Source organism: Dasypus novemcinctus, chromosome 7 (assembly GCF_030445035.2).
Source record: "Dasypus novemcinctus isolate mDasNov1 chromosome 7, mDasNov1.1.hap2, whole genome shotgun sequence".
NCBI lineage: Eukaryota > Metazoa > Chordata > Mammalia > Cingulata > Dasypodidae > Dasypus > Dasypus novemcinctus.
The window spans coordinates 39,373,084-39,398,376 of NC_080679.1; the positions used below are offsets into that span (position 1 = coordinate 39,373,084).

General features: G+C 37.7%; 1 protein-coding gene across 6 annotated transcripts in view; it reads right to left on the bottom strand.

The window, feature by feature from the left end:
* The window catches only part of PARD3B (par-3 family cell polarity regulator beta), a 1,119,500-nt gene that overhangs the window by 147,915 nt on the left and 946,292 nt on the right, over positions 1 to 25,293 (bottom strand). For 5 of the 6 annotated variants that reach the window (XM_058300305.2, XM_058300306.2, XM_058300307.2 and 2 more), the window contains one exon: positions 18,517 to 18,819. In XM_058300305.2, coding sequence (XP_058156288.1) covers positions 18,517 to 18,819 — 303 coding nt within the window. Of the gene's footprint in view, positions 1 to 13,161; positions 13,275 to 18,516; positions 18,820 to 25,293 lie in introns of those variants that run through there. The other variant, XM_023587431.3, reaches the window with a different exon arrangement.

Below are 25,293 nucleotides of genomic sequence, written 5' to 3' on the forward strand. Positions count from 1 at the left end.
CCGCTGATAAGGATAGAAGCGGTCACAGAAGAACACACAGCAAATGTACACAGAGAACAGACAATTGAGGTAGGGGGAGGGGGCGGGGGAAAGGAAGAGAAATAATACAAAATAAATCTTAAATAAAAAAAAAGATCGGACACAGCAGAAGACAAGATTAGTAAACTGGAAGAGAGGCCATTCAAAAATAACCAAACTGAAACACTGACAAAAACAAAAAGAAATACAGAACAAAGTGCAGTAAACATGTATCTATACAAAAATTTCTAATATTTTTGGGTTACCAGAGTCTCAGAATGAAAAAAAATATATAGAGAGAACAGGGCAGAAACAATAAAGAGACACTAGCTGAAAACTTCCCAAAACTGATGAAGTACATTAAACCACAGCTTCAGTAAGCTCTAAAAACTCTAAGCAGGGGAAAAGGATCTGGCCCAACAGATAGGGCATCCGTTCTACCACATGGGAGGTCCAAAGTTCAAGCCCAGGGCCTCCTGATCCATGTAGTGAGCTGGCCCATGTGCAGTGCTGCCACGTGCAAGGAGTGCCGTGCCACGCAGGGGTGTCCCCCGTGTAGGGGAGCCCCACGCGCAAGGAGTGCGCTCTGTAAGGAGAGCCGCCCAGCGTGAAAAAAGCGCAGCCTGCCCAGGAGTGGTGTTGCACACATGGAGAGCTGATGCAGCAAGATGACGCAACAAAATGAGACACAGATTACGGTTGCCACTGACAAAAATACAAGCGGACACAGAAGAGCAAAGAGCGAATGGACACAGAAAGCAGACGACCGGCGTGGGGGGGGGGGGGCGGTAGAGGGAGAGAAATAAAAATAAATCTTTTAAAAAACCTCCAAAACTCTAAGTAGAATAAAACAGAAAAAATAGCAAACACTCACCCCCCCCAGAAGCACACTGTAGTCAAACTACTGAAAACCAAAAACCAAAGAGAAAACTTTTAATGCAGTAAATGAGAAAAAAAATCTTCAAAGGAGTAACAGTATACTGACAGCAGACTTTAATGAAAAATTAAAGCCAGAAAGTAATGGAATGCTATTTTTTAAATGTTAACATAATTTTAAAAAAATTTGCTAACTTGAATTCCAGACCAGGAAAAAAAATATCCTTCAAAAATAAAGGTTAAAAAAAAATTAAGAAAATAAAAACTGAAAATATTTGCCCTATAACAAGAGATATAAAGAGATTTAGTAAGAAAAAAGGAAAAATATCCCAGATGGAAGAAGAGATATTCAGGAAGAAACAAAGAACAATGGAAATGATTGAAATAAATGAGTATCTAACATATTAAACAGAGTATATTATTGGGTTTAAACATATGTAGATTTTAAATCCATGAAACATAGCCTAAAAGATAGGAGGGATTAAATGGAGAGTTAAAGTTCTCTAAGTTCCTTGCATTGTTCAAGAAATGGTAAAAGTACGAATTTATCTAGAACTACAAAAACAAACAAAAAACAAACCAAGAATGCATGTTGTAATCTCTTGAGTATTAAACGTATAAAAGTAGAGTAAAAATATAACAAACTTGGTTGTGAAAAAAATTGGATCATACAAAATGTTTAATTGATATTTCAAAAGTCAGAGAGAAAAGAATGAATATATAATAAGTAGAACAAGTAAAAAATGGAGAGTAAGAGGGTAGATTGTAACCAAATTATATCGGTGATTTCATTAAATATAAACAGACTAAATACTACAATATGGATGAAAATACAGATATTGCCTGACTGAATGTGAAAACAAAACTAAACCTAAATATATGCCTCTTACAAAAGACACACTCTGAATATAAGGATCCAGAAATGTCAAAAGTAAAAGGACAGAAAAAATATACTAAGCAAACATTAAACAAACAAAAAAAATTGTATATCTATATCAGTATCAGACAAACTAGACCAGGGGTTCTTAGCCTTTTTTGTTCTATGGACTCCTTTGCCAGTCAGGTGAAATAAATGGTACTGTAATTTGTTTATTGCATACATTCATAAGTGAAGGAAATGCTAGATTTCAGTTAGAGGTCAGAGAAAATAAAGATAGTAAGTTGATTTTTTTCAATTCCAGCTCGCAGAGTACATGGCCTCTGGTTAAGAATCCCTGAACTACACTTTAAGGCAAAAACATTACTAGAGATAAAGAGAGACAAGTCATGATGAAATCATTATCAATCCACCAGTAAGGTATGGCAAATCTAAATTTGTGTGATGCCAATAACAAACTTTGAAACTATAAAGCAAAATTTGACAAACCTAAATGGGCAAATAGATAAATCCACAGTCATATGAGGCTATTTTAAGTTTAAAACAAAAAGGAAAAAATCTACAATGTCCTCTGATTACAATGGAATCAAAATCAAAATCAAAAAGAGAAAGAATATAGGAAAATTTCCAACACGTGGAAACTAAACAGTACATTTCTAAGTAATCGCTGGGTCAAAGAAGAGATGTCAAGGGCAATTTAAAAAACACATTGAATGGAATGAAAATGAAAATATGGCAACTGAAATTTGTGGGATGTAGCTAAAACAGTACTGAGAGGGAAATTTAAAGCACTAAAGCTTACATTAGAAAAAAGAAAATTCTCAAAACAATAATCTAAGCTCTACCAATTTAAGAAACTAGAAAAAGAAGAGCAAATACAAAGCAAGCAGATGGGAGGAAATAATAAGGAAAAAAAAAATCAATGGAAGTGGAAACAGAAAAACACTAGAGAAAATTAAGAATAAAAAAGCCGATTCTTTGAAAAGATAAATAAATTGACCAAAAAAAAAAAAAAAAAAAGAGATGATGCAAATTACTATAATATCAGGAATGAAGCAAAAGGTGTTACTACAGACCCTACAGGGATCCAAAGGTTAATAAGGGAATATACTGTGAACAACTTTACACATGTGAATTTGACAACTTACGTGAAATAGACCAATACCTTGAAAATTGAAAACCACAACTCACACAATATAATAGGAACAATCTGAATAGCCCTATTCAGGGCACTGAATTCATAATGTATAACTTCCTAAAATAGAAATCTCCAGGCCCAGATGGTTTCACTGGAGAATTTTACCTAATGTTTAAAGAAGAATTATTATTATTATTATTATTTTAAAGATTTATTTAATCTCTCCGCCCCCCCCCCCCCCCCCCGCCGTTGTCTGTTCTCTGTGTCTATTTGCAGCATCTTGTTTCTTTGTCCGCTTCTGTTGTCATCAGCAGCACGGGAAGTGTGGGCGGCGCCATTCTTGGGCAGGCTGCACTTTCTTTAGCGCTGGGCGGCTCTCCTTACGGAGCGCACTTCTTGCGCGTGGGGCTCCCCTACGCGGGGGACACCCCTGCGTGGCACAGCACTCCTTGCGCGCATCAGCACTGCGCATGGGCCAGCTCCACAAGGGTCAAGGAGGCCCGGGGTTTGAACCGCGGACCTCACATGTGGTAGACGGATGCCTTAACCACTGGGCCAAGTCCGTTTCCCTAAAGAAGAATTAATACCAATTTAGAGAACCCAGAAATAGCCCTATACAGGTAGGGCCACCTGATTTTTGATAAATGAACAAAGCAATTCCATGAAAGAAGGACAGTCTTCTTGACAAATGGTCCTGGAACTATGGAATATCCAAAGGCAAAAATAGGGACCTTGATCTAAACCTAACATATTATACAAAAATCACTTCAAAATGAATTATGAATTATGAATTACAAAAAGTAAAACTGTAAGACATTTAGAAGATAAGTAGGAGACAGTCTTTAGGACCTAACAGAGTTCTAAGACATGGTACCAAAAGTACAATCCAAAAAATAATTGGACTTCATTAAAATAAAAAAAAAATTATCTGTGAAAGATCCTATTAAGAGGATGAAAAGACAAGTTACAGACTGAGAGAAAATATTTGCAAACCACATAACTGACAAAGGGCTCATATCTAGAATAAATATAGAACTTCTAAACTCAATTAAAAACACAAACAATCCAGTTAGAAAATGGGTAAAAGATACTAGAGAAATTCCACTAAGAATATAAGCATAGCAAATAAGTACATGAAAAGACGTTCAACATCAATAGCCACTGAAGAAATTCAAATTAAGACAATGATAAGCTATCACTACACATCTATCAGAATGGCTAAAATAATGATAATACCAAATGCTGGCAAGGATGCAGACAAACTGGGTCTGTTCCACATTACTGGTAAGAAGGTTAAGATGGTATAGTTTCTCTAGAAAATAGTTTGGCTGTTTCTTTAAAATCTAAACATACACTCATTATACAACTCAGCAATTGCATTCTTAGGCATTTATCTGAGAGAAATGAAAACATGTCCACACAAAAAACTCTACAGGATTTTTAATTGCAGCTCTAATTGTAATAGCCCCAAACTGGAAACAACCAAAATGTCCTCTCGATATATAGGTGAATGGTTCAGTGAACTGTGGCATGCCATACTATAGAATGCTACTCAGCAATAACAAGGAACAGATTATTGATACCCACAACAACTTGGATATGTCACAGCATTATGCTGTGTGAAAAAAAGCCAACCTCAAAAGGCCACATACTTTTCTAGATATGTGATTTTATTGATATAACAATTTCAAAATGACAAAATTATGCAGATGGAAAATAGTAGTGACTACAAAGCGTTAGGAATAATGGCAGGAAAGGGGTGTAATTATAAAGGGTAGCATGAGGAAATCTCTTTGGTGATGGAATAGTTTAGTATCTTGAGTGTGGAGGTAGTTACACGAAGCTACATATGTGATAAAATGGCAAAGAACTATATACACACATTTTACCAATGACAGTTTCCCAGTTTTGATATTGCACTATAATTGTGTATGATGTAACCAGTGAGGAAAACTGTATGAAAGGTACATGGGACTTCTTTGTACTAAATAGCAACTTCCCGTGAATCTATAATAATTTCAAAACAAAAAGTTAAAAAATAATTAACTATAAATATATACAATAACTATAACTTTATAGTTATTTAAAAAGTAAAGAGGGGAGCATGTGTAACTCAGTGATTGAGCACCTGCTTCCCATGTATGAGGTCCTGGGTTCAATCCCTGGTACCTCCTAAAAAAAAAAAGAATACATGAGGTCAGGTCAGTTGGAACCTTCCAGGCAAGTTGAAAATAAATCTACCAAGCAGACAAGTAACAACATTTTAGAATGGGCCACCCTACTTCACTTCATTCCTAAAGAATTAACACTAATCTTAACAGCAGAATGTTGTGAATGCCCAAACATGTGCCTGTATATTATCTATATATTAGTGTAAACATATATAATGTTTATTAAATTTCAGGTGCCATTCTACTGTCTATATATAGTGTGTGTATACACACACACACACACAACTCAGTTAAATCCTCATAACAACACTCTGATATAAGTACTATAATTATGCCCATTTTACAGATAAATGGAAGCAGAGAGAGGGTAAGTAATTTCCTCAAGGCCACACAGTTACATTGAGTGGGAGAGCCTGGCCTCAAAACAAGAAAGTTTGGTTTTAGAATCTTTTTGGTTAACCACTAAGCTCTCTCTCAGATTTTCCTCTTTTGTCTTCCTTTGGCCTATCTCATGGCTTTAAACTATGATGTCAACAAGAACTACTATGAATGTTGTACACAATATCATATGTACTACAAAGAGGTGGTTTAAGGGAATTTCAAGGACTTTGATTGTGTGCTAGTCTTGCAGTGCATCTAACTTTGAAGGTTAACCTATCATGTAAAACACAACTATACTTCACACTCTTGACTGAGTGTTAACTGAGCCTGTGACATGACTGGCCTTCTCTGGGCTTGATTTCTCATGAAGAAACTGATAGAGCAAGTGGTCTAAGGATATCTGCTCAGGCTAAGAAGAGCAAGACTCAGGAATGGGCTTCCTGCTGACCTCACCCTGGAAAACTGATCATGTCTGTATTCAGGAAAATATCTCTCCCAACCTACTACACAAAGCTCTCGACACTTTAGAAACTGAGAGACAGAGTTACTGGCCAAGTTTGAGCATTTTCAAGGGTGCTTGTTCAGGATTGAAAGTCTGAGTAAAACGATGGCTCTTGCATTCTATTTGTGGATTGGTTAATATGAATCCTCAGCCAGATCTCCAGAGGGGAGGGTATTCCATGCATATAAATATTAAAACACTTCTTTAAGATGTTGGATATTTATGAGTACTAACATTAAAACTATCTCTTACTGCCCTTTCTTATCCCACTGATTATTTATTAGTTGCAAAGACAATGACAGGAAAGCAATTGACCTACCAATGGCTTATACTTGATTACACATTATCTTGAATGCAGAAATAATATAGAGAGCACTTTGGAATCTGTCCTTAGCATTGGCAAAGATTGTAAATGAAAAGGTATGAAGCTTAGCCTAACAGATTAATGTAAACTACAGGTCACAAAATGCCTGGATTAAGTTTAGTAGATCTACACAAATCTAGCACCACAATAGGGAAGTAGGTAAAAACCTAAGGCTTCTGATATGTCTTTGTATCCCTATTCCTATAGTCTTGAGTAGTATGCTGTGCACATAACAGGCATCCAAATATTTTATGTAATACATAAATAAATGGAGAAATCAATAAGTCAATGAGGGAAGTAGGAAGGTGTGGTTGGTTTAGAACTGTATTTATGGTAGAAAAACATGTTCTTAAAATTAATCCATTCCTGTGGGTGTGAACCCATGGTAACTAAGATGTTTTGATGAGGTTACTTCAGTTAAGGTGTGGACCACCTCAATCAGGATGCATCTTAATCCTATTACTATAGTCCTTCATAAGCAGAATGAAATTCAGACAGACAGAGAAAACCATGGGAAGCAAGAAGCTGTAAGTCAATGGTATCTGGAGAAGGGAGAGATCAGGAAAGCTGCCATTTGCATTGCCATGTGACAAAAGAGCCCAGGAACAAGAATCATTGGCATCCTGGAACACCAATCTTAGGGAAGAAAGTATCAACTTGATGACACCTTGATTTGGACTTTCTCATAGCCCCAAACTATGAGCTAATAAATTCCCATTGTTTAAACCAACTCATTGCATGGTATCTGGATGAGCAGCCTAGGAAACTAAAACAGAAGGGATGGTAGATGAGGAGCATGCATGCTTTTTGCAAATGCTCAGTGGTTTCCTACTTCTCTGACTGCAACATAGGGAGAGATGCATTTTGCATCATGTCCTTGTAGTCAGCTATGTACGTACATATATACAGACACATATATACATTTCACATACATGTATAACAGATATATAAACCTTTATAAAACTATTCTTACATTTATTATAATCTATGCAATGATCTTTTCTACTATTTTCCAACTATTCTACTGTATTAAAAAATTTTGGTTGATCACATTAAATTGAACTTAAGATGTCCTAATGGGTTATAACCTGCAGTTTGAAAATCCCTACCATAGCTGAAAGATCATGCATTGGTTTTAATGTAAGATCTGGACTGGAATCCTGGCTCTGTCAACTTACTAGCTATGTTACCAAAGACAAGGTTCTTAGTTTTTCTGAGCCTCATTTCTCATTTGTGAAATACAATCTTGCAGGTTTACTGTCATCTTTCTAAAGCACAACTTTGAACATGTCACCCCCATTTCAAGGGTTCCCCCTTGCCCTTGAGCTGAAGTCTACGTGCTTTACCTAGGTCACATGGCTTTTAATGATATGGCCCCTGCTCACCTTCCTCTCCTGCCTCCTGCTGCCCCTAATTTACACACTGCACTCCATTTCTTCTGATGTATGTATAGTTCCTTAAATGCACTATGTTTTCTCTCTGGGTCTCTGTGCATGCTCTTTTGCCTGCTTGACTAATTTCCATTGTTCTTTATGTCACAGTTAAGATTTGGATCCCTTCAACAAGTCTTCATTGACCATCCAGATCTGCATTTGGTGCTGGGCACCTGTGCTCCCACAGTATTTTGACTCACCCTTATCAAAGCATATCACCATTATAATTTCAAATTATCTGCCATATCCCTTTAGAGGGCAAGAGATTCTGCATTCTTTTCTATTCTCTTTGTGTTCCTTTTATGGGGAGATGAGGAATCCCCTTTAACTTCCTCTTAGTAAAAAGGATTAGTTAGATGAATATATGCTACGAATCAAGTTGCTTGTTTGATAAAAGTTCAATTCAATGCTTAAATAACAGTTTTAAGAAATCAGGGTTACCTTCTGGCAAGCATTCCTCAAAAGTGCTTAGTACCAGGGATTGAGAAAGGGAGGGTGACGGTCTTAGAAATGGATGGTCACTCAGTACCAACCTTCCACTCTAGTTCATGCATAATAAAGGAAAAGGTTGGGGAGAGGATGTGGCTCAAGCAGTTGAGCACCTGCTTCCCACATGGGAGGACCTGGGTTCGGTTTCATTAACTCCTAAGGAAAAAACCAAAAACAAACAACAAGGAAAACAAATGTAAAAACCAACTCAGGGCAGCTGACGTGGCTCAGTGGTTGAGCAACAGCTTCCCACATACCAGGTCCCAGGTTTAATCCCTGGCCCCTAATTCCTCAAAAAAAAAAAAAAAAAAAAAGGGGAGAAGGTTGTCTACATTTCTTACTATGGAAAGCTTAAAACTTAGGCAGATGTAACTTGCATAGTCCCAAGAGTAGGGCTCTCAGAAGAAGCAAAAAAATTCATGAGAATATCAAGTTTTAAGGAGAGGGATGGAGGAAAGTAGAGTTAATGGTACATCAGTTACTCTTAGCACTTATATGGTCATAGAGATTATTCATTAAGAGAATTCTCATAATTGTTTAAAAGTCATTTAAAAATTCATGGTAATAACATTTTAAAGAAAAAAAAAATCTGATTGCTTTTGTAACTGATGAATTTTAACTGTCTATGGAAAAGGCATATAGCAACTGGGATTCCCAAAATTAAAATGAGATCACTTTGACTCTGTTTATAGAACTAAGAAACATATATCTAAGTAACCTACTGGGTTCACTGTTCAAGTCCCTACATGCAGCATCATGAAGCCAGGAATCAGAAATGAGAGCTAAAAAGCTATTAAACTATAGAAAAATTAACTGGAAAAAAAAAATCACAAAAGGGAAAGAGCCTGGAAACGAATACCAAAATAGGAATACAAACAAGAGCCTTATGTGACAAAGCTGTGGCTCAGTGAAATGCTGAATCTCTAAAGTCAACAAACTGTTTTGGTGAAGAGATATCAATTATCCTGCACTGTTCCAAGAACATAAGATATGTTCACACCTACCTACAAAACTTTCCCGTTATCACCTTTTCTATCCTTTATCACCATTATTTTAGAATTTACCAACCAAACTTTTTCAGTGGCCATGAAAACTGAAAACATACAGCCCTCAGTTGTTGACATTAGAAGTTATTCAGACTGAAATAGTTCTTTCTGAGCTAAAAAATAGAGTCTGCATCATAGGGATGTCTTTCCTCAGGGGGTTAAAAAGAATATATTTGACCAGAGCTATATAGTGTTAATCTGTAAGTTTTGCATTACTAAAAGGAAGTGAAAAGAAAAAGAGAAGTCATCTAAAGGTAAGAGACTCCCTAAAATCCACTTATAACTCTTTTCTCCTTTGCTCTTGCTTACTGGAAAGATGAAATATCATTTTTCAGTACTCTGTTGAAACTAGAAGAGGCCTTTAAATATACTTTCTGTCAAAGAGAAGTTGGAGGTATATTAGTCAGCCAAAAGAGTGCTGATGCAAAATACCAGAAATTGGTTGGTTTTATAAAGGATATTTATTTGGGGTAGGAGTTTACAGATACCAGGCCATAAAACATATGGCCTCACCAAAGTCTATTTCCATGTGTTGGAGAAAAATGGCTGCCCACGTCTGCGAGGGTTCAGGTTTCCTTCTAGGGTCTTTCTTCTCACTGGGTTCAGAGTTCCTCTCTTCCCAGGGCTTGCTTTTTCCTGGGCTCAGCATTCTTCTCTTCCTGGGGCTTGCTTCTCTTTCCTCTGTGAGCTGACTTTCCAGGGCTCCAGTTTAAGCTTCAGTATCAAACGCTAACATCAAAACTCCAAAGTCAAAAAACCCTCAACTCTGTTCTTTGCCATGCCTTTTATCTGTGAGTCCCCACCTTAATGATGTGGCCCAATCATGCCCAGGTACAGACCAGATTACAAACATAATCCAATATCTATTTTTGGAATTCATAACCATATCAAAATGCTACAGGGGGTGTCTGGGAAATCTTTTAAAAGGGATGAATTTGACTAGTATATTCCATTAGCCATTCTCCCCTTCTTTTTCCCTAGAAAGTAGGCATGAAGCCCAGAGCTGCAATAGCTATCTTAGAATCATGGTACAACAAAAGGAAGAAGGTCTAGTGGGTGAGGGAGGCAGAGATGAAAAGAGACCGCTATATCAGACCCAGCACCACCTAAATTCCTTAAAGGGTGAGGCAAGTAAGTCAGCTGGGTTTTCTGTTGTTTATAGATAAGTAATATCTGCCTTGTGTTTACCAACTCTTCTAGGGCTCATAGCAACTGCGGGCAGCTAGTGTGTCTAACTTTGAGCCAAATGAGCATCAGGAACACAGGTTAGATGTGATGACAAGCTTAGGAACATCTAATGAGTTACGGTTTTTAACACAATTGACAAAATAGCTCAATGAGTAGTAAGAGTGCTCTCCACTTATGCAGATGATATGACAGATCTAATAGAATCTAAGCGTTTTTCTAGTTTTCTTGTCTTTTTTCCCTATACTCGCATACCCTCTTTCTATTTCCACTGTGCTTTTTCTTTGTTGTTGTTGTTTTAGGAGGTACCAGGGAGTGAACCCACGACCTCATACATGGGAAGCAGGCATTCAACCACTGAGTTATGTCACTCCCCAAAGAGAGCTGGCTTTTTTGTTGTTTTTGTTTTGTTTGTTTTTTAGGAGGTACCAGGGATCAAACCTGGGACCTTGTACATGGAAAGCAGGCACTCAACCATTTAAGCTACATTTGTACCCCCCACTGTTTGTTTCTGATTATTGAAATACACTGGAAGTAATATACGCCATCTTAAAAACACCACACTGGCAGGAGTTTTGGCTGAAGTTAGGATTTACCATGTGACCATGGATCAGATAGAATCTAAATGTTCCTAAATCTATAACCTTAAGAGGCAACAGCTAGATAGAATCAATAATCTTTCTAAATAGCTATATTTAGTACAGTAACCTTCCTAAAATATACCAACTGTGTGCAATGTAGTCCAATAATATAAAGTCCAATAACCTTCTTAAATAGTTGTAATCAACATTTTATTAACCTAGGCACTCAGATAACATCATTTAATCAGCAAATAAATCATATGAAATAGAGTATACTTTTTTTCCATTTTACAGTCAAGAGACTAGGGCTTTGAAAATCTAACAAATTTAATCCAAGGTCCTAGAAAGATCAGTCTATAGCCTCAGATCTTTCCCAAACTAAATTCATATGCAATTTCATGATTTTTGCAATATAACCTACATCTATACCTCTAATATCATGCAACATATTATATTACAGTTATATATGAGATGGTTTTAGTTATTTGACTGAGTTCCTTGAGAATTAGGATTGCTTTTAAACTTCTTTATATGACCTATGGAATACAACAGATGCTCAGTAAAAGTTTCCTGCAAACATTGATGAATACATACTGGGGAATGAAGGTCACTTAACTGGAGTATTGAATTGCTGTGTGCTATTTGCCACTTTAGTTCACAGCAGCGGTATCAGTCAATGAACAACTATTTAGTAAGCAGATATTAAATGCCTCGTGTTATAATGGGCCACAGAAAGTTGTATTTTACATAGTTAAGCTAAAAGGACACATTATTTTTAGATCCCTGAAAGAGAAAGAAGTATTCTCTAAGATTCACCAAGAACAAGTCTTTCCTTTCCTGTCAGGTAGGTTGATTGGGGGATTCTCACAAACCTGGTGTACCTCAATATCAGTAAGACATTTGACAAAGGCTTCCATGATATTCTTGAATGAACTGGAGAATGCAGCCTAGAAAATAGTCAACTGGAGTAATAGCTGATTGAACATCTCAAAGAGGGTTGATTAATGGAGGTCTGGAGTGTTAAGTTTCAGGGATTATACTTGACATTGATGAATGATCTTCTCAATGACAGGAATGAGTCCACAATGATTAAATATGAGGATGATATAGACCTAGTAAAGACAGCTGACATACTGGGGGACACAAATCCATATTTAAAAATACCTTGACTGGTTACAACAGTGAGCTAGTCCTAACAAGAAATATTCAACTGTGACAAAGAGAATATCCTACATTAAAAAAAAAAAAATCATTGTACAAATAAAGGATCTTATGCAATATATTCGGAATCTGGCTTGATAGTGACTCAGTTTTAAAAATAATAAACTAGAGGTTTTACTTAAAGAGTGCAACATAAGGTAATAATGACACAGCTGATCTAAAAGTTTAGGTCACATTAATAACTGTAAAGGATTAAGACCATGGGCTGCAAGAGTGCCATTGATGCTGTGCTTTTCTGGCCATATCTGAAATCCAGTTCTGCATGCCATGCTCAAAGGAAGGCAATCATAAACACAATGGACTTGAGTGTATTCAGGAAGTGGCTACCAAGCAAGCTAGAGGTGTGAATTATAATATAAAAATGACTAAAATAACTAAAGCAGTTTAGACTGGAGAAATGATTACAGGCATATCCCACTTTATTGCACTTCACAGATATTGCATTTTTTACACATTGAAGTTTTGTGGCAACCCTGGGTTGAGCAAGTCTATCAGCACCATTTTACAACAGCATGTGCCTACTCTGTGTCTCTGTGGCACATTTCAATGAAGGTATGCACATTGTTTTTTTAGACATAATGCTACTGTACACTTAATAAGCTATAATATAGTGTGAGTATAACTTTTTTATGGACAGGGAAACCAAAAAATTCACGAGACTCACTTTATTGAAATATTCACTTTATTGCAGCCGTCTGGAATTGAACCTGCAATATCTCTGAGAGGTGCCTGTCATATGTGAACTTCTCAACAGCAGGTGCCAGTTTTTTCCACCCTTGTAGGCCAGCTCTGAGCACAGAGTCCAGCAAATGTTTGGGTTTAATAAGTGTTTGTTAATGAAGGTAGTCTTGGCAATCATATCAAATATCTGAAGAACTGTTAATGAGGCTTAAATTTCATGTCCAGTGGGCTGGTCAGGATCCATGGTAAGTGTTGAATGGAGATAGCTTTTGGATGGATTAGAAGTGGCCATTTCTATCAATTATAGTGCCCTGAGAGTGAGAAAGGATATCTTGTGAATTTTTGTCCCTGCATATATACCGATGTTAATCAAGTGACGCATTGTGAGGGATTTAGGGTAGGAGATGCCTCTGCTGAATGGGACATGGGGCTTGACCACCTAAGGCCATACCCCATTCTAAGATTCTGTTAAATCCTTCATTCATTTGTTCATCCCAAAAATATTTATTGAGGACAGACTGTATTTCTCTAGTTGCTAAGGAGATATTAGTTAGCAAAGCCAGGCATGATCTCTACCAGCATGGAGGCTGGGCGTTGAGACCGGTGGTTTCCAAAATGGGCTCTGTGCACCATATTTGGGTGGAGGAAGAAAATTCTAGAACTCCTATTTTTGACAATTTTAGATTTCATCCTGTTACTAATTTCTATATTTAGAACATGTTTATAATATATATAATAGTAAGGTAGGTATGTATGCTTTATAAATAAACAGATTTTGTCAGTTAACACCCCAAAACTTTTTTATTGACAAGGTGTGTGATGTAATAAATTTGGCAAGCTCTAGTAAGAAGAGTTAAATAATCATGCATACTAATGCAAATTTTCAACTGTGGCAAGGGCCACACACACCTTCTATTCACCCTACTGGGGATTATTCTACCTTCATTCAAACATAAATCTGTAATGTTCACGTACTGTGGGACCTCTGTAAATGCTGTGCTTCCCCGGAAGACTAACATATTATAAACTGTAAGTCACTGTCAGGCTTCAGGGGACAGGGTTTAACCCATGCTGTGTTCAAATCCTGGAAGACCCAGCACGGTTATAATCCAGGCATCTGTCTCTGTCATGGTGGTAGGGACTGTTTTTAACCACCATCATTTAGAGGGACTGAAGCTTTAGGGAGGTAAGAGGCAGAAGGTGGACCTATTAGCTGGCTGCTGTGAGCCATGCACAGGGGATACATTCCTTTGAAACAGAGATATACGGGCAGGGGAGGTATCTTTTATGAGTAGACCCCCCAAAAAAAAAATACAAAATGTAAAATCATATTTGACCATCACAACATATAAGGTCGTATTATAACCCCCTCTATTTTCAGAAGAGGCAAGGATAAATTGCCAATGTCATTTAATAGCCTACTGAATTCCAGAATCATGGCCCACTTGAAAGCTCTTTAGTGACCCCTTTCCCGGCCCAGCCCTTGCCCACTGCTCACAGGATGGAGTCCAGACACTCTGCCATCTGCCCTCTGCTTGGCTCTCTGACCCTGCTTTATCTCTGGCCATGCACCCCTCTTCCTCCAGGTTTCTGTTCTATTGAGCTTCTTTCAGTTCCTCTGACAGACCATGCTTCCTCTCCCCTCCAGGCTTTCACCCCTGCTGCTCCCTGTGCCTCAAACTCCATAGCTCAGCCCCTGCAGCTGGCCTGTGCTTACCTTGCAGGCATATTTTCCATGCTGCGCTCTCAGTGTGTTTACTCTTTGTAACCTCCACTAGACCACACACTCCACAAGAAGGGGAATGTTCCCCTCTTCCTCCTCGTTCCCCAATGAATCCCAATACTTAACTCAGGTCCTGACACTTAGTAGATAAGTATCTGCTGAATAATATGCATGAAGATAAGAAACGGCTTCTCAGAAAAGTAAAATCATCCACCGAAGGTCACACAGTGGTATCTGAAAGAGGACTGGAGCCAGAGATGCCTCGTCCAAAGCCCACAATTTAATCTGCCATTAACATGCTGGAAGTCCTAAGGGATGCCACGTTTCTTCTTTCTGTACTAGCTGTTTTAACTAGAAAATGAGAGTGCTCGTCTACACAACTGCATGTTGTAGTGGAAAACAAAACTGCACAACATAAAGAGAACTAGAACTAAGTCCTGATTCCATGCTGTGTGACTCTGGGCAAACCACTCAGCCTTTCTGGGCCTCAATTTCAGCAATGCTAATATGAGGAGGCTATAGTAGATGGTCTCTGAATTCTCTTTACCTATAAGTTAAGGAACATCAAGGTAGCAACTTTCCCCATTCTATAACTTTGGTCTCTTTTCCACTAAGCTTACTCTGTTTTCTCACCTCCAAATCAATTCTCTTTTCATCATATTTCTTCCCCTGCTCTCACCTAACTATTGAAATTGTTCTTCCTAAATTCACTGATATCCTCATGGCTGCTAAATCCAAAATGCTATTTTAGTCCTCATTCTATTGATTTCTCTGCAGCATATGAAAGCCTCACCTCTGTGGTCTCTGTTAAACATCTTTCTCCTAGTTGAAAATAGTTTTTGGCTGCTGCTTCTTATTTTCCTTCATTGGCTTATTCTCTTCTACCTGTGCCTTAAAAATATTGCCATTTCTAGAGAAGACTCTGCAGTCTTCATTAATCTAGATGCTCTTATTGGGGACCTAAGCTCCAATATCTGCTTCCTCCAGCTTTAACCCCTTCCCTGAGCTTCAGGTGTTACCCCAAATTGCTTTTTGTGCATTTCCACTGCATGAATGGACCACACATCTCAAACTCATCAAGGACAGAGCAAAACTCAACTTACTCTCTTCTTGTTCAATCCCTGGTACTAAGTAGCACGTTTGTGGAACTGGTTGCCAGAAGGTGATCCTGTTTTCTGGGTGCTTCTGAGCTTCCCTAACATGACAAACTCTTTCAGGCCACTTTATCCTCGTACATGCTAATTATTCTGTAAGGAAAACAGTTTTTTCCACTGTGTCTGGTCAATTCTTCCTTATCCTTCCCAAATCAGTTCAAATACCTCCTTTTGAGGCCTTTCCTGACTAGCCCACATAGAATAAGAAGGCTTCTTTTTTGCTATTCACATTATATTGCAATTATCCATTTCTTTGTGTGTCCCTTCCCTGACTAGAATACAACCTTCTCATGGGCTGGGGCTGTATCTTAGGCATCTTTATATTTTCCCTAGAGCTTAGCATAGTAGCGAGAACACAGGCGGTACCAAATAAAAACTTGCTAAATAAGTGGAAAATTGAACAGATGATGGATGAATGGCTGTGCCCTCTAATTGTCCCTGTGGTAGGTTGAGAACTCATAGTTCCTGCAATGGCTACTGTCAGGAACAGTGTCATAGCACTGCTTATCTTAGACACACCTGGTCCCAGGTCAGAATTACATTGATAAGTAAAGCAATAACAATAATGGTGATGATGACAATGGTGATGATAGAGAACATTTAGAATGCTTACTATTTGGCAAGACAACATCTGCTTGCTTTAAGACTTAAAGAATGATAAATAGTTTCAGAGCAACTTTTAAATATAATACATAGGAACAGATAACTGAGTACAAAGAGTTACACTTGGATCTGCTGCCCAAAAATGTGACAACGGTCTAAAATTCCACTGAAAGCAGCTTTAGATCATTTATTAATACAAAGTGGTCAGAACCATAGAAATGACTATTGCACCCATATCTGGGCTGGGCAGTAAATAACTTATTTTTTTCCTGATTTCAACTTAGACAGGCTACAGTTAAAATTATTCTAAGAAATTTCTTGCCTGGTCAAATCTACATGGATGAAAATTACCTTAGGGGTTTTGGAGTAGTGTTCCAAAGAATAACCACAAAGTCTGGGAAAAACAAAAAGCATTAAGTGACAAGAATTTTGAGGGATGGAAGTGCTGATTATTGTATGCCCCCTCTTAGAAACTTACAGTGCACATTAGCTTCTTCGGGGCATAAGTACCACAGTAAGGAAACTTGTTCTTTGTGGCTTAGCCCAGAATTCTCCAAATATATTTGACGAGTGAACCTTTTTTTAAAAGGATGCCTCAAATATATTTCCATGGAATTAGTGTTGAGAAGTGCCAGCTTGTGTGGTTCATAGAATCAGTCCCTGCTGGGGATTCCAGTAATGGGCATATACAAAAGGACAGCCACAAAGACTGATTTCGGGAAAATAAGACCAGCTGTGGTGTGGACCAAAGACGCCTCGTGCTTAGTCTTATCTACGTGATAAAAGTCAGTCATAGATGAAGGCTCTTAATCAGTAGTTTGAATTAGCAGTTTCGTTATTAACGCATAGGGATCTGTTTTTTCATTTCATCCCAAAGAAAAACTTGACCATCTTTCTTTAATACTAGCAACCTGGAAGCTTGACAGTAAGGATTAAAAATTGCTCCTTCCTTACCACTTGGTTATTGGAAAGGGTCTGAAAGGTAATCAGTCTTGTGAAGCTATACTTTACAGTCTGCATAAAAATGCCATGATTTCCCTTCCTCTCCCCAACCTAATTGAAAAGTGCATAATATCACCCTGCTGGGGAAATGTAAACGGTAAACATATACAATATATCATGCTATCACACAAAAGCTGGTTATTAATAGGGATGAGGTGGTTGTCAGGACCAAAGGAAATCTGGAAAACAAGTCTTTTCCTCATCTAGAATGAAGCTCATTGTGACTGCCTCCCTTCTTACTTACCTCCTCTTGCCAGACTTCAAGTTACACCAGTTTGGACTAAGCTCAGTCGATCCATTCCTCATATATATGATTCCAAGGCTCACCTAACTATGTATATCGACTAAAACTCACCTGGTTCAGCCTTTCAAGAGATTAGCATGTCACTTTTGGCAGGAGGTGGGGTTGGAAACATCTTGTTCCCTACCTACCTCAATTGTACTGATGGTCCTAGTATCTCATTCCTTAGCTGCTAAACCTAAGGATCGTTGGCCTCATCACTTATCTTTCTCTACTTCATCAAACTCACGTTAACATGATTTTCACCTGTTCTACCTCTGATCATCCATGAATATCTATACAGGATCACACTTTCCTGGAGTATAGAGCCCCAATGTCTTTCCAAAGTCTTCTGCACCTCTGCAACTAACTGTAATTCTACCTCAGTTACATCTACTTGGAAGTCAGCTTTCCTCTTCTCTGACTCCTCTCCTCCAACTGTCACGCCACCCTCTTGGATCAAGGTTTTCACAGGAGGGTTCTTAGGAGCGAGGACAATATTCCCTCAAAGTTTTTATCATTAGTTTTCTGAAGCAATATTCCTTCAAAAATCACTCCCTGTTGCACCATGAATTCAACTGCTACTATTCATTCATGCTATCTTATTACTGACTATTGCTTTATTTTATTTTTTGATGGTTGATATTTTATGGGTAGGTTAAAGCACAGCACCTGTCTAGGGTTACATGTCATTTCAGCTTGAAGGATGTATTTTGATCTGCCTTCGTAGCAGAGATGATTTGAAACATACTGAATTAAAACTACATTCATCTTTCACTAAGTTGTATTACCTGTCAACTGGAGCTGGAGGATGGTATGACTTGTTGACTTTAGCATAGAGACCCTCTAAATGATCTCTCTCTGGAGAAAGTGGGTGGCCATCCCGAGGGTAACTCAGCAGTCCAGCCCGAGGGGGAGATGGAGACCTGTAGACGCTGGCTGATGCACACGGTTCCCGGAAGTGGTTCACTCGGGCATAATTAGGGTCCATTTCATCATCGTCCATATCGTGCAATGATCCCATTCCACCAGTGGCATAATCAACAAGACCTCTTACTTGCTTTTCTCTTAGCTCCTGATGTTTTGCTCCAATCCTGAAAAATGTAAAATAGGTAGCAGAGATGAATGTGAGTTTTATATCTTAATTCACTGAAATATGCTCCTGAATCTGTGTTGTCTTCCTAGTTAGTCACTTACCTGTCACTTTCCTGTTTACTTGAGATTATACTATGAGGAAATGCCAATAACATAGTCCGTGGGATTAATTTTATATCTCTGACCTGTATTTGTTAAAGGAGTTTTATTTTTGCAGCAATGTTATATGTATTCTGACATCTTGTCCACTGATGACTGGGCTGATTTCAGAGTCAGACAGTGGTTTTCATTAACATTGTCTCCCTAAAAATGGGATATGTTGTGTGAAGGGTACACCTTTGATGTAGTGTTATTGAAGTCTTCCTTGGGTAGTGATGCATGTTAAAGATCCCATCCGAATTTTATACTTTTTCTACGATTTCACTATTTGGTGATCTAGAGTTCCTATGAATTCTTCTAAAGAAAAGAGCTTGTAAAATTGATTTAAATATGAAAAAGATATACAGAGGCTTTCTGTTCACTAAAATCAGTAGAATCAGAAGTAATTTATAAGAGAATTTAGGTTTTTTGGTTACACAAATGGGGTTCATTGTGTCTCATTATATAGGGGCCAGGGACAGACTAAAAAAGTGAAGAAATTAATAGGCTCCTGAAAGAGATGAATTGGCACATATAAGTAAATTAAACACCATTACTGGCAGAACTCCACAGTGTTAAAGCCTTAAATGACATTACAAAATGCTACTGTTAACCAGTGCCACTGTGTAGACTACTGGGGATGGGAGTAGAAAAATATATTTAGGTAAATTCCAAATCCATCTGAATTTTGAGAATTTGACATTTAATCTGGGAGGTATTAGGTCAGCTCTTCTAAATTCCCAATTATGTGTTAAAATGGAAAGGTCGCTCTGGCATATCATTGGACAATGGTGATCCTGATAGTATTAGGAGGTGTTCAGCTCTAATGAGGAAAGAGGGCAACTTACACTGTGTACTGGAAGAGAGGCAGAAAATGAGGTAGGCTTATGTGGCTAAAGGTAGACACTAAAGAAAAGAAAGGATAAACTTCAAGTCCTGGGCTCAGAGAACATGAGAAGGGCTGTGGGCCAGACATGAAAGATCTGGCAAAGAGAGAGCTAGAGACGAGACAGAGACATAGATATAAATGATACGGATGTAGGTATAGAGAGATATATAGAAGTCCTGGAAATGAATTAACAAACAAAAACAGAAATCCATCAGTATCTTCTCTTCAAACAAAAACAGCTATTTTTGGCACTGAACAGCCAGTTTTATTTTACAAAGCATCAATTTCTTTATAAAAATCTTTAGAAGCCATGATCTTTCAAAGTATTTTCTCTTTTGGCACAATAGTATTTTTGTTTCTTCTTCTTCTTCTTTTTATTTTGGAGTGAAGAAGAGAAGAAAAGAATTAGAGGGGGAAAGAAAGAAACCAAACAAAAAGTACTGAATGAAAATGCAGCATCTACATTCATCCTTAAGTCACTACAGATGAAAATAAACACCAGGACACACTAATACATTTCTCTTTGACTATGCCAGACTACATACCCTACATGAAATTAATTAGAAGAATTTATATTTTTGCAAAAGGCAGCTTGAATCTCCAAGGGATTTCGAATTAAGATGAAAGGAAGATTACACAGTAGGGCACTGTTAAGGAGCTCTGGCTGTCTCCTTTGAATGCATGTTAGTCCTAGATTCATGGACTTTTGTTTCGAATAATTTTGATAAAGATGATAGCCTGCTCCATTCTACAACAAAACAGTTTTTCCAGGGACAGTGCAGGCTCTGGTATCAGGGACTACTAGCTGCACTATGATGATAGGGATGAGTTTCCATTACCAATAGAGTGAAGGGCTTCAGTAAAGGTAGGGCGTGGGATTCTGTGGGGTTGCTGCCCTTCACCAAGTAGGATGCCTTCAAGAGAAATCATTCGGTAGAAAGATGAGTATCTCATGGCTGTCACATGGCACAAAACTTGTGCACTAAGAGGAGAGGAAAACACTGCATGAGTTTTTAAAAATCACAGAAAGAAAACACTGGTATCTGACCCTGCAGAGCTGTATTTCATCACTTTTTCTTAGAGGTTTTCTCTTTAATTAAGCTTGCTGACTGGGTGAAGATTCTCAGATGAAAAGTATTCCAAGTTTGCAAAGCACTATTTTATCTTTTATTTTTCATTTCTAAAACAAAACCAAATTCCTTCTTGGTCCTCTCTGTACTACTGAGTGTTTCAGCAACTAATTTAATATTAATCACTCAGTAGGTAAAATAATAATATCTCTGAACCATCATTATTGTGCCATATATCAGGGTCTCTCCATGTGGGGGAAGACAAGGCAATCTCTGCAAAGGGATGTATGGAGGCAGAAAAAACTCTCTCAAGAGAGAAATAGCAAGGAAACATATATAGTAAAATAAGGAAAAACATATAATATATGTACATGTATGAATGTATATATGTATTTAGAGCTCTGGTCTGCCCACCCACTCATACTCACAATTCAGTATGAGGTTTCTAATTGTTTTTAGTCATTTCCACTTGGAGGTCCCCTTACCACTTAGAACTCACCTTGTGAGAATGTCTACTTTTCAGAATAGGCCTTTGTAATATATCACTTTTTATTTGACAGTATCACCAGCTTCCCAGTTTTCTCTAGCACACTGCCTTTGATTTACTTAAATCTCCCTTCTCTTTTGCCTTCCCTTACCAAAGCACTTTTCTCTTTCCATAACACCTCTTGGATATCCTCTTTCATTTCTATTTCTTCTGCTAGTGCTTAGGATTTTATAGTGCTTAAATAAATCTGCACTGTCCAATACTGTGGTCATTTGCTATATGTGGCTATTTAAATTTGAATTAAAATTAAATAAAATGAGAATTTCAGTTCCTCAGTCACAGATGCACTATCAAGTGCACGGGAGCTCCGTGTGGCTACTTGTTACCACACTGGACAGTGCAGATACAGACTAATTCTATCATTGCAGAAAATTCAATTGGAATGAGCTGGCCTAGATTATTGTAAGAGCTCTTGATAAGTCACCTTACCCCACTTTAATCTATGCCTTGGAGTGGTGTTAAATAATCTTCCTCAAACAGCATTTCAATCATATCTCTGCCAGATCAAGACTCTCTAATAGGAAATTGTAATAACTGAGTGAACAAAAAGTGTGGTTAGTCTATATCCATTTTTAGAACCCTAAATAAACAAACAATTCAGAAATAGGGAAGAAAATTTCATCTACACTGGAATTAGAAAATGGTCATAATCTCATACCATGGAATGAAATTTGAACTTGACCCAATAGTGGGCATATGCCAAGAGTTGATGTATGCCTCTAGAAGGAACATGCTTTACTGAAAATTCACATGTCACACCAAGAGGTGCACAATATCGGGTTGTTCTACTTTAGTGATGCTAAGGTAAGAAACTGATCTCTCTATTGTAAAGTCCCCCCATGAATCTTTCATCTAATCATTTCCTCCATTGATGATTTTTGTCTTAATTATTTCATCAGGGGATGCAAAATAGTAATTTTTGAAATCAATTATTCCATCTGCATTTATCATCTGGAATTCTTTCCCTCAATGATGTTTCTTACTATTACCTAGAAATACATTTAGTAGAAGGAAGACAGAATAACTGCTTAATTCTCTCTTTTAAATTGATTTTCAGAGTAAGGAGTGAGTGTCCTAGATGCTCCCAACGGTGACAAATGAGTTGTTACATAATTTTTTTTTGAGGGGGAAGAGTGTGAACAGCATTATGAAGATGTTTTTAAAATATTTATTTAGGGTGTTTTAATCAATTACATTCATTATGCTTTTTATTACACAAATTGTCCCATATTTAGTCAATGGAGATTTTTCTCTGTTAGTGTCTTTGTCCTTTTGACTTGGTCCACTTGTTTCTGATAGGTGCCTTATTTTCTGACAAACAAGTTGTCCTCTGTTTATACTGAATATGTCTTGTCCCAAACTTGGAAGCAGTCATTTTTCCAAGGAGCTCTATTTCTTTTGAGTGGGGAATATTATCTAGAGAACACAATCTGTCATTGGGTTTTCATTGCTTCCAAGCCTTTTCTATGGATAGAGCTGGGAAATACATATTTTTCCTTTAAAAATCTTGAGTCTATACTGATATCTCCTCGTGGTTTTAATTTAACATTATAGAATCTTTACTTAATTTTTAAAAATTACATGTTTCTTTGCTTTACATGAAAAATCTTGGTTCTTAATAACATAATTTATATTGTGAATTATTTTAAATATAAATCATTTAAAAATACTACTACTACTATTACTAACAGCCTATATCGTTTGAAGTCTAAGATTTCTTCATAGATGTATTTTATGTTAGAATATATCCCACTAAATATGTACAGTCAAAATACTGTGTTCTAATGCCACTTCAAGTAATTCTTTTTCCTAAGTGGTTATGCATCGAATTTGTTTAATAGTTAGATTATTCATTTTGGTTTGTTTTTACTTTGTAGGGATTTCCCTTTTTCCTTTTCTTTAATTTTATTTGTTACATATGTAAAAGGTTTATGTCTCCAAATTAAACTATATAACAAATTATAGTTATGTGCCTTTCATCGTAGCCTTCTTCATCCTAAGCTATGTAAGTATACAGTTTATTTTTGCAAATTAAAGCAAAGATGTTTATATATTTATATCCCTTTTTCTTACACAGAAGGTAGCAAAATTTGTGTATTTTCAATACTTTACTTTTTCACTTTAAAGCATCCCGAAGAGCATGCCATATTATTGAATAGAGAGCTTACTCATTTTTTAAAAGCTTCATGGCATTCTACCATGTGGATATCCTATCATTTATTTAATGAGTTGCATATCTTGGGCATTTGGGTATTTCCAGTCTTTCACTTTGCAAATAATACCCTAATGAAAAATCTCATGCAAAAGTCAGTCACTAATTTTGCCACTGTGGGCTTTGGGTTGAATTCACAGAAGTAGAATTACTGGGTTAAAAAGAAACACACAGGAAAGCAGATGTGGCTCAAGTGATAGAGCTTCTGCCGACAATATGGGAGGACCTGAGTTTGATCCCTGGGGCCTCCTGGTGAAAAAGAAGAAGAGAAAGTGCGCCTGCGTGGCAAGCCCGCACGTGCCTGTGCAAGTGCCTACATGGTGAGCCAGTGCCCGTACGAGTGCCCATGCAAGTGCCTGCATGGTGAGCCAGTGCCTGCATGAGTGCCCGTGCAAGTGCTCGTGTGGTGAGCCAGTGCCCCATGCAAGTGAGTCATGCAGCAAGATGATGACGCATCAAAAGAGAGACAAGGGAGAGTCAAGGTGAAGCACAGCAGAAGCTAGGAACTGAGGTGGCGCAATTGACAGGGAACCTCTGCCCCATCAGAGATCTCCAGGATTAAATCCCAGTGAATCCTAGAGGAAAGAAAATGAGAAGAGAAGACAACATAGACAGCAAAAATAGCAGGGCAGGGGAGGGGAAGGAGGGAAAATAAAGAAATAAATCTTTAAAAAAGAAACAGGATTTTTCTAGATTTTGATAAGTTTCCTTCAACAGTGGTGGTTTTATTTTACATTACCACTCACAACATAGGAAGATGCCTATTTCTCTACAGTCTCCAGTCTCACCAACAGAGTACATTGTCAAACTTTTGGTAAACATAGGGCAGAACTGATATCTCAGTGAAGTTTTAATTAGCCTAGCTGTTATTATGTGGTGCTTAGTTTCTTTTTTTTAAATAAAGATTTATTTATTTATTTATTTATTTACTTCTCTCCCCTTCTTCCCCCCACCCTCCTCGCCCAGGTTGTCTGTTCTCTTTGTCTATTTGCTGCGTCGTCTTCTTTGCCTGCTTCTGTTGTTGTCAGTTCTCCGTGTGTGTGGCGCCATTCCTGGGCTTTCTTTTGTGCCAGGCGGCTCTCCTTACAGGGCGCAGTCCTTGCGCGTGGGGCTCTCCTACGCGGGGGACACCCCTGTGTGGCACGGCACTCCTTGCGCGCATCCACACTGCGCCTTAGTTTCTTTTAATAAGTTTAAGGGAGCATTTTCATTTCCTCTTCTGTGAACTGTGCATATCTTTTGCTGATTTTTCTATCCGATTGTTGGTCATTTTTTCCCTTGACTTTTCAAAGACCTTTGAATAATAGTCATACTAGCACTTAGTGATATAAATTGCATATATCTTTTCTGAATTTGTCATTTGCTCTTATAATTCTGCTAAAAATTACTGATGAGTATTTAATATTTTAGGTTTGCCTTAAAAATTTATAAAATTTTACCTTTGCATGTTATTTCTTGATTAATTTGTCCCACACAGAATGTGTCAACATTATAGTTTTGACTCATTTGACAGTGCTAGGAACATAAAGGCACTGAAAATCTTTTAGTTGTTCCTATGTGAGCCCCAACGGTTGAGTCAGAGATGAACAGATGGTAGAAGAGGAGGTTTTCTACCTG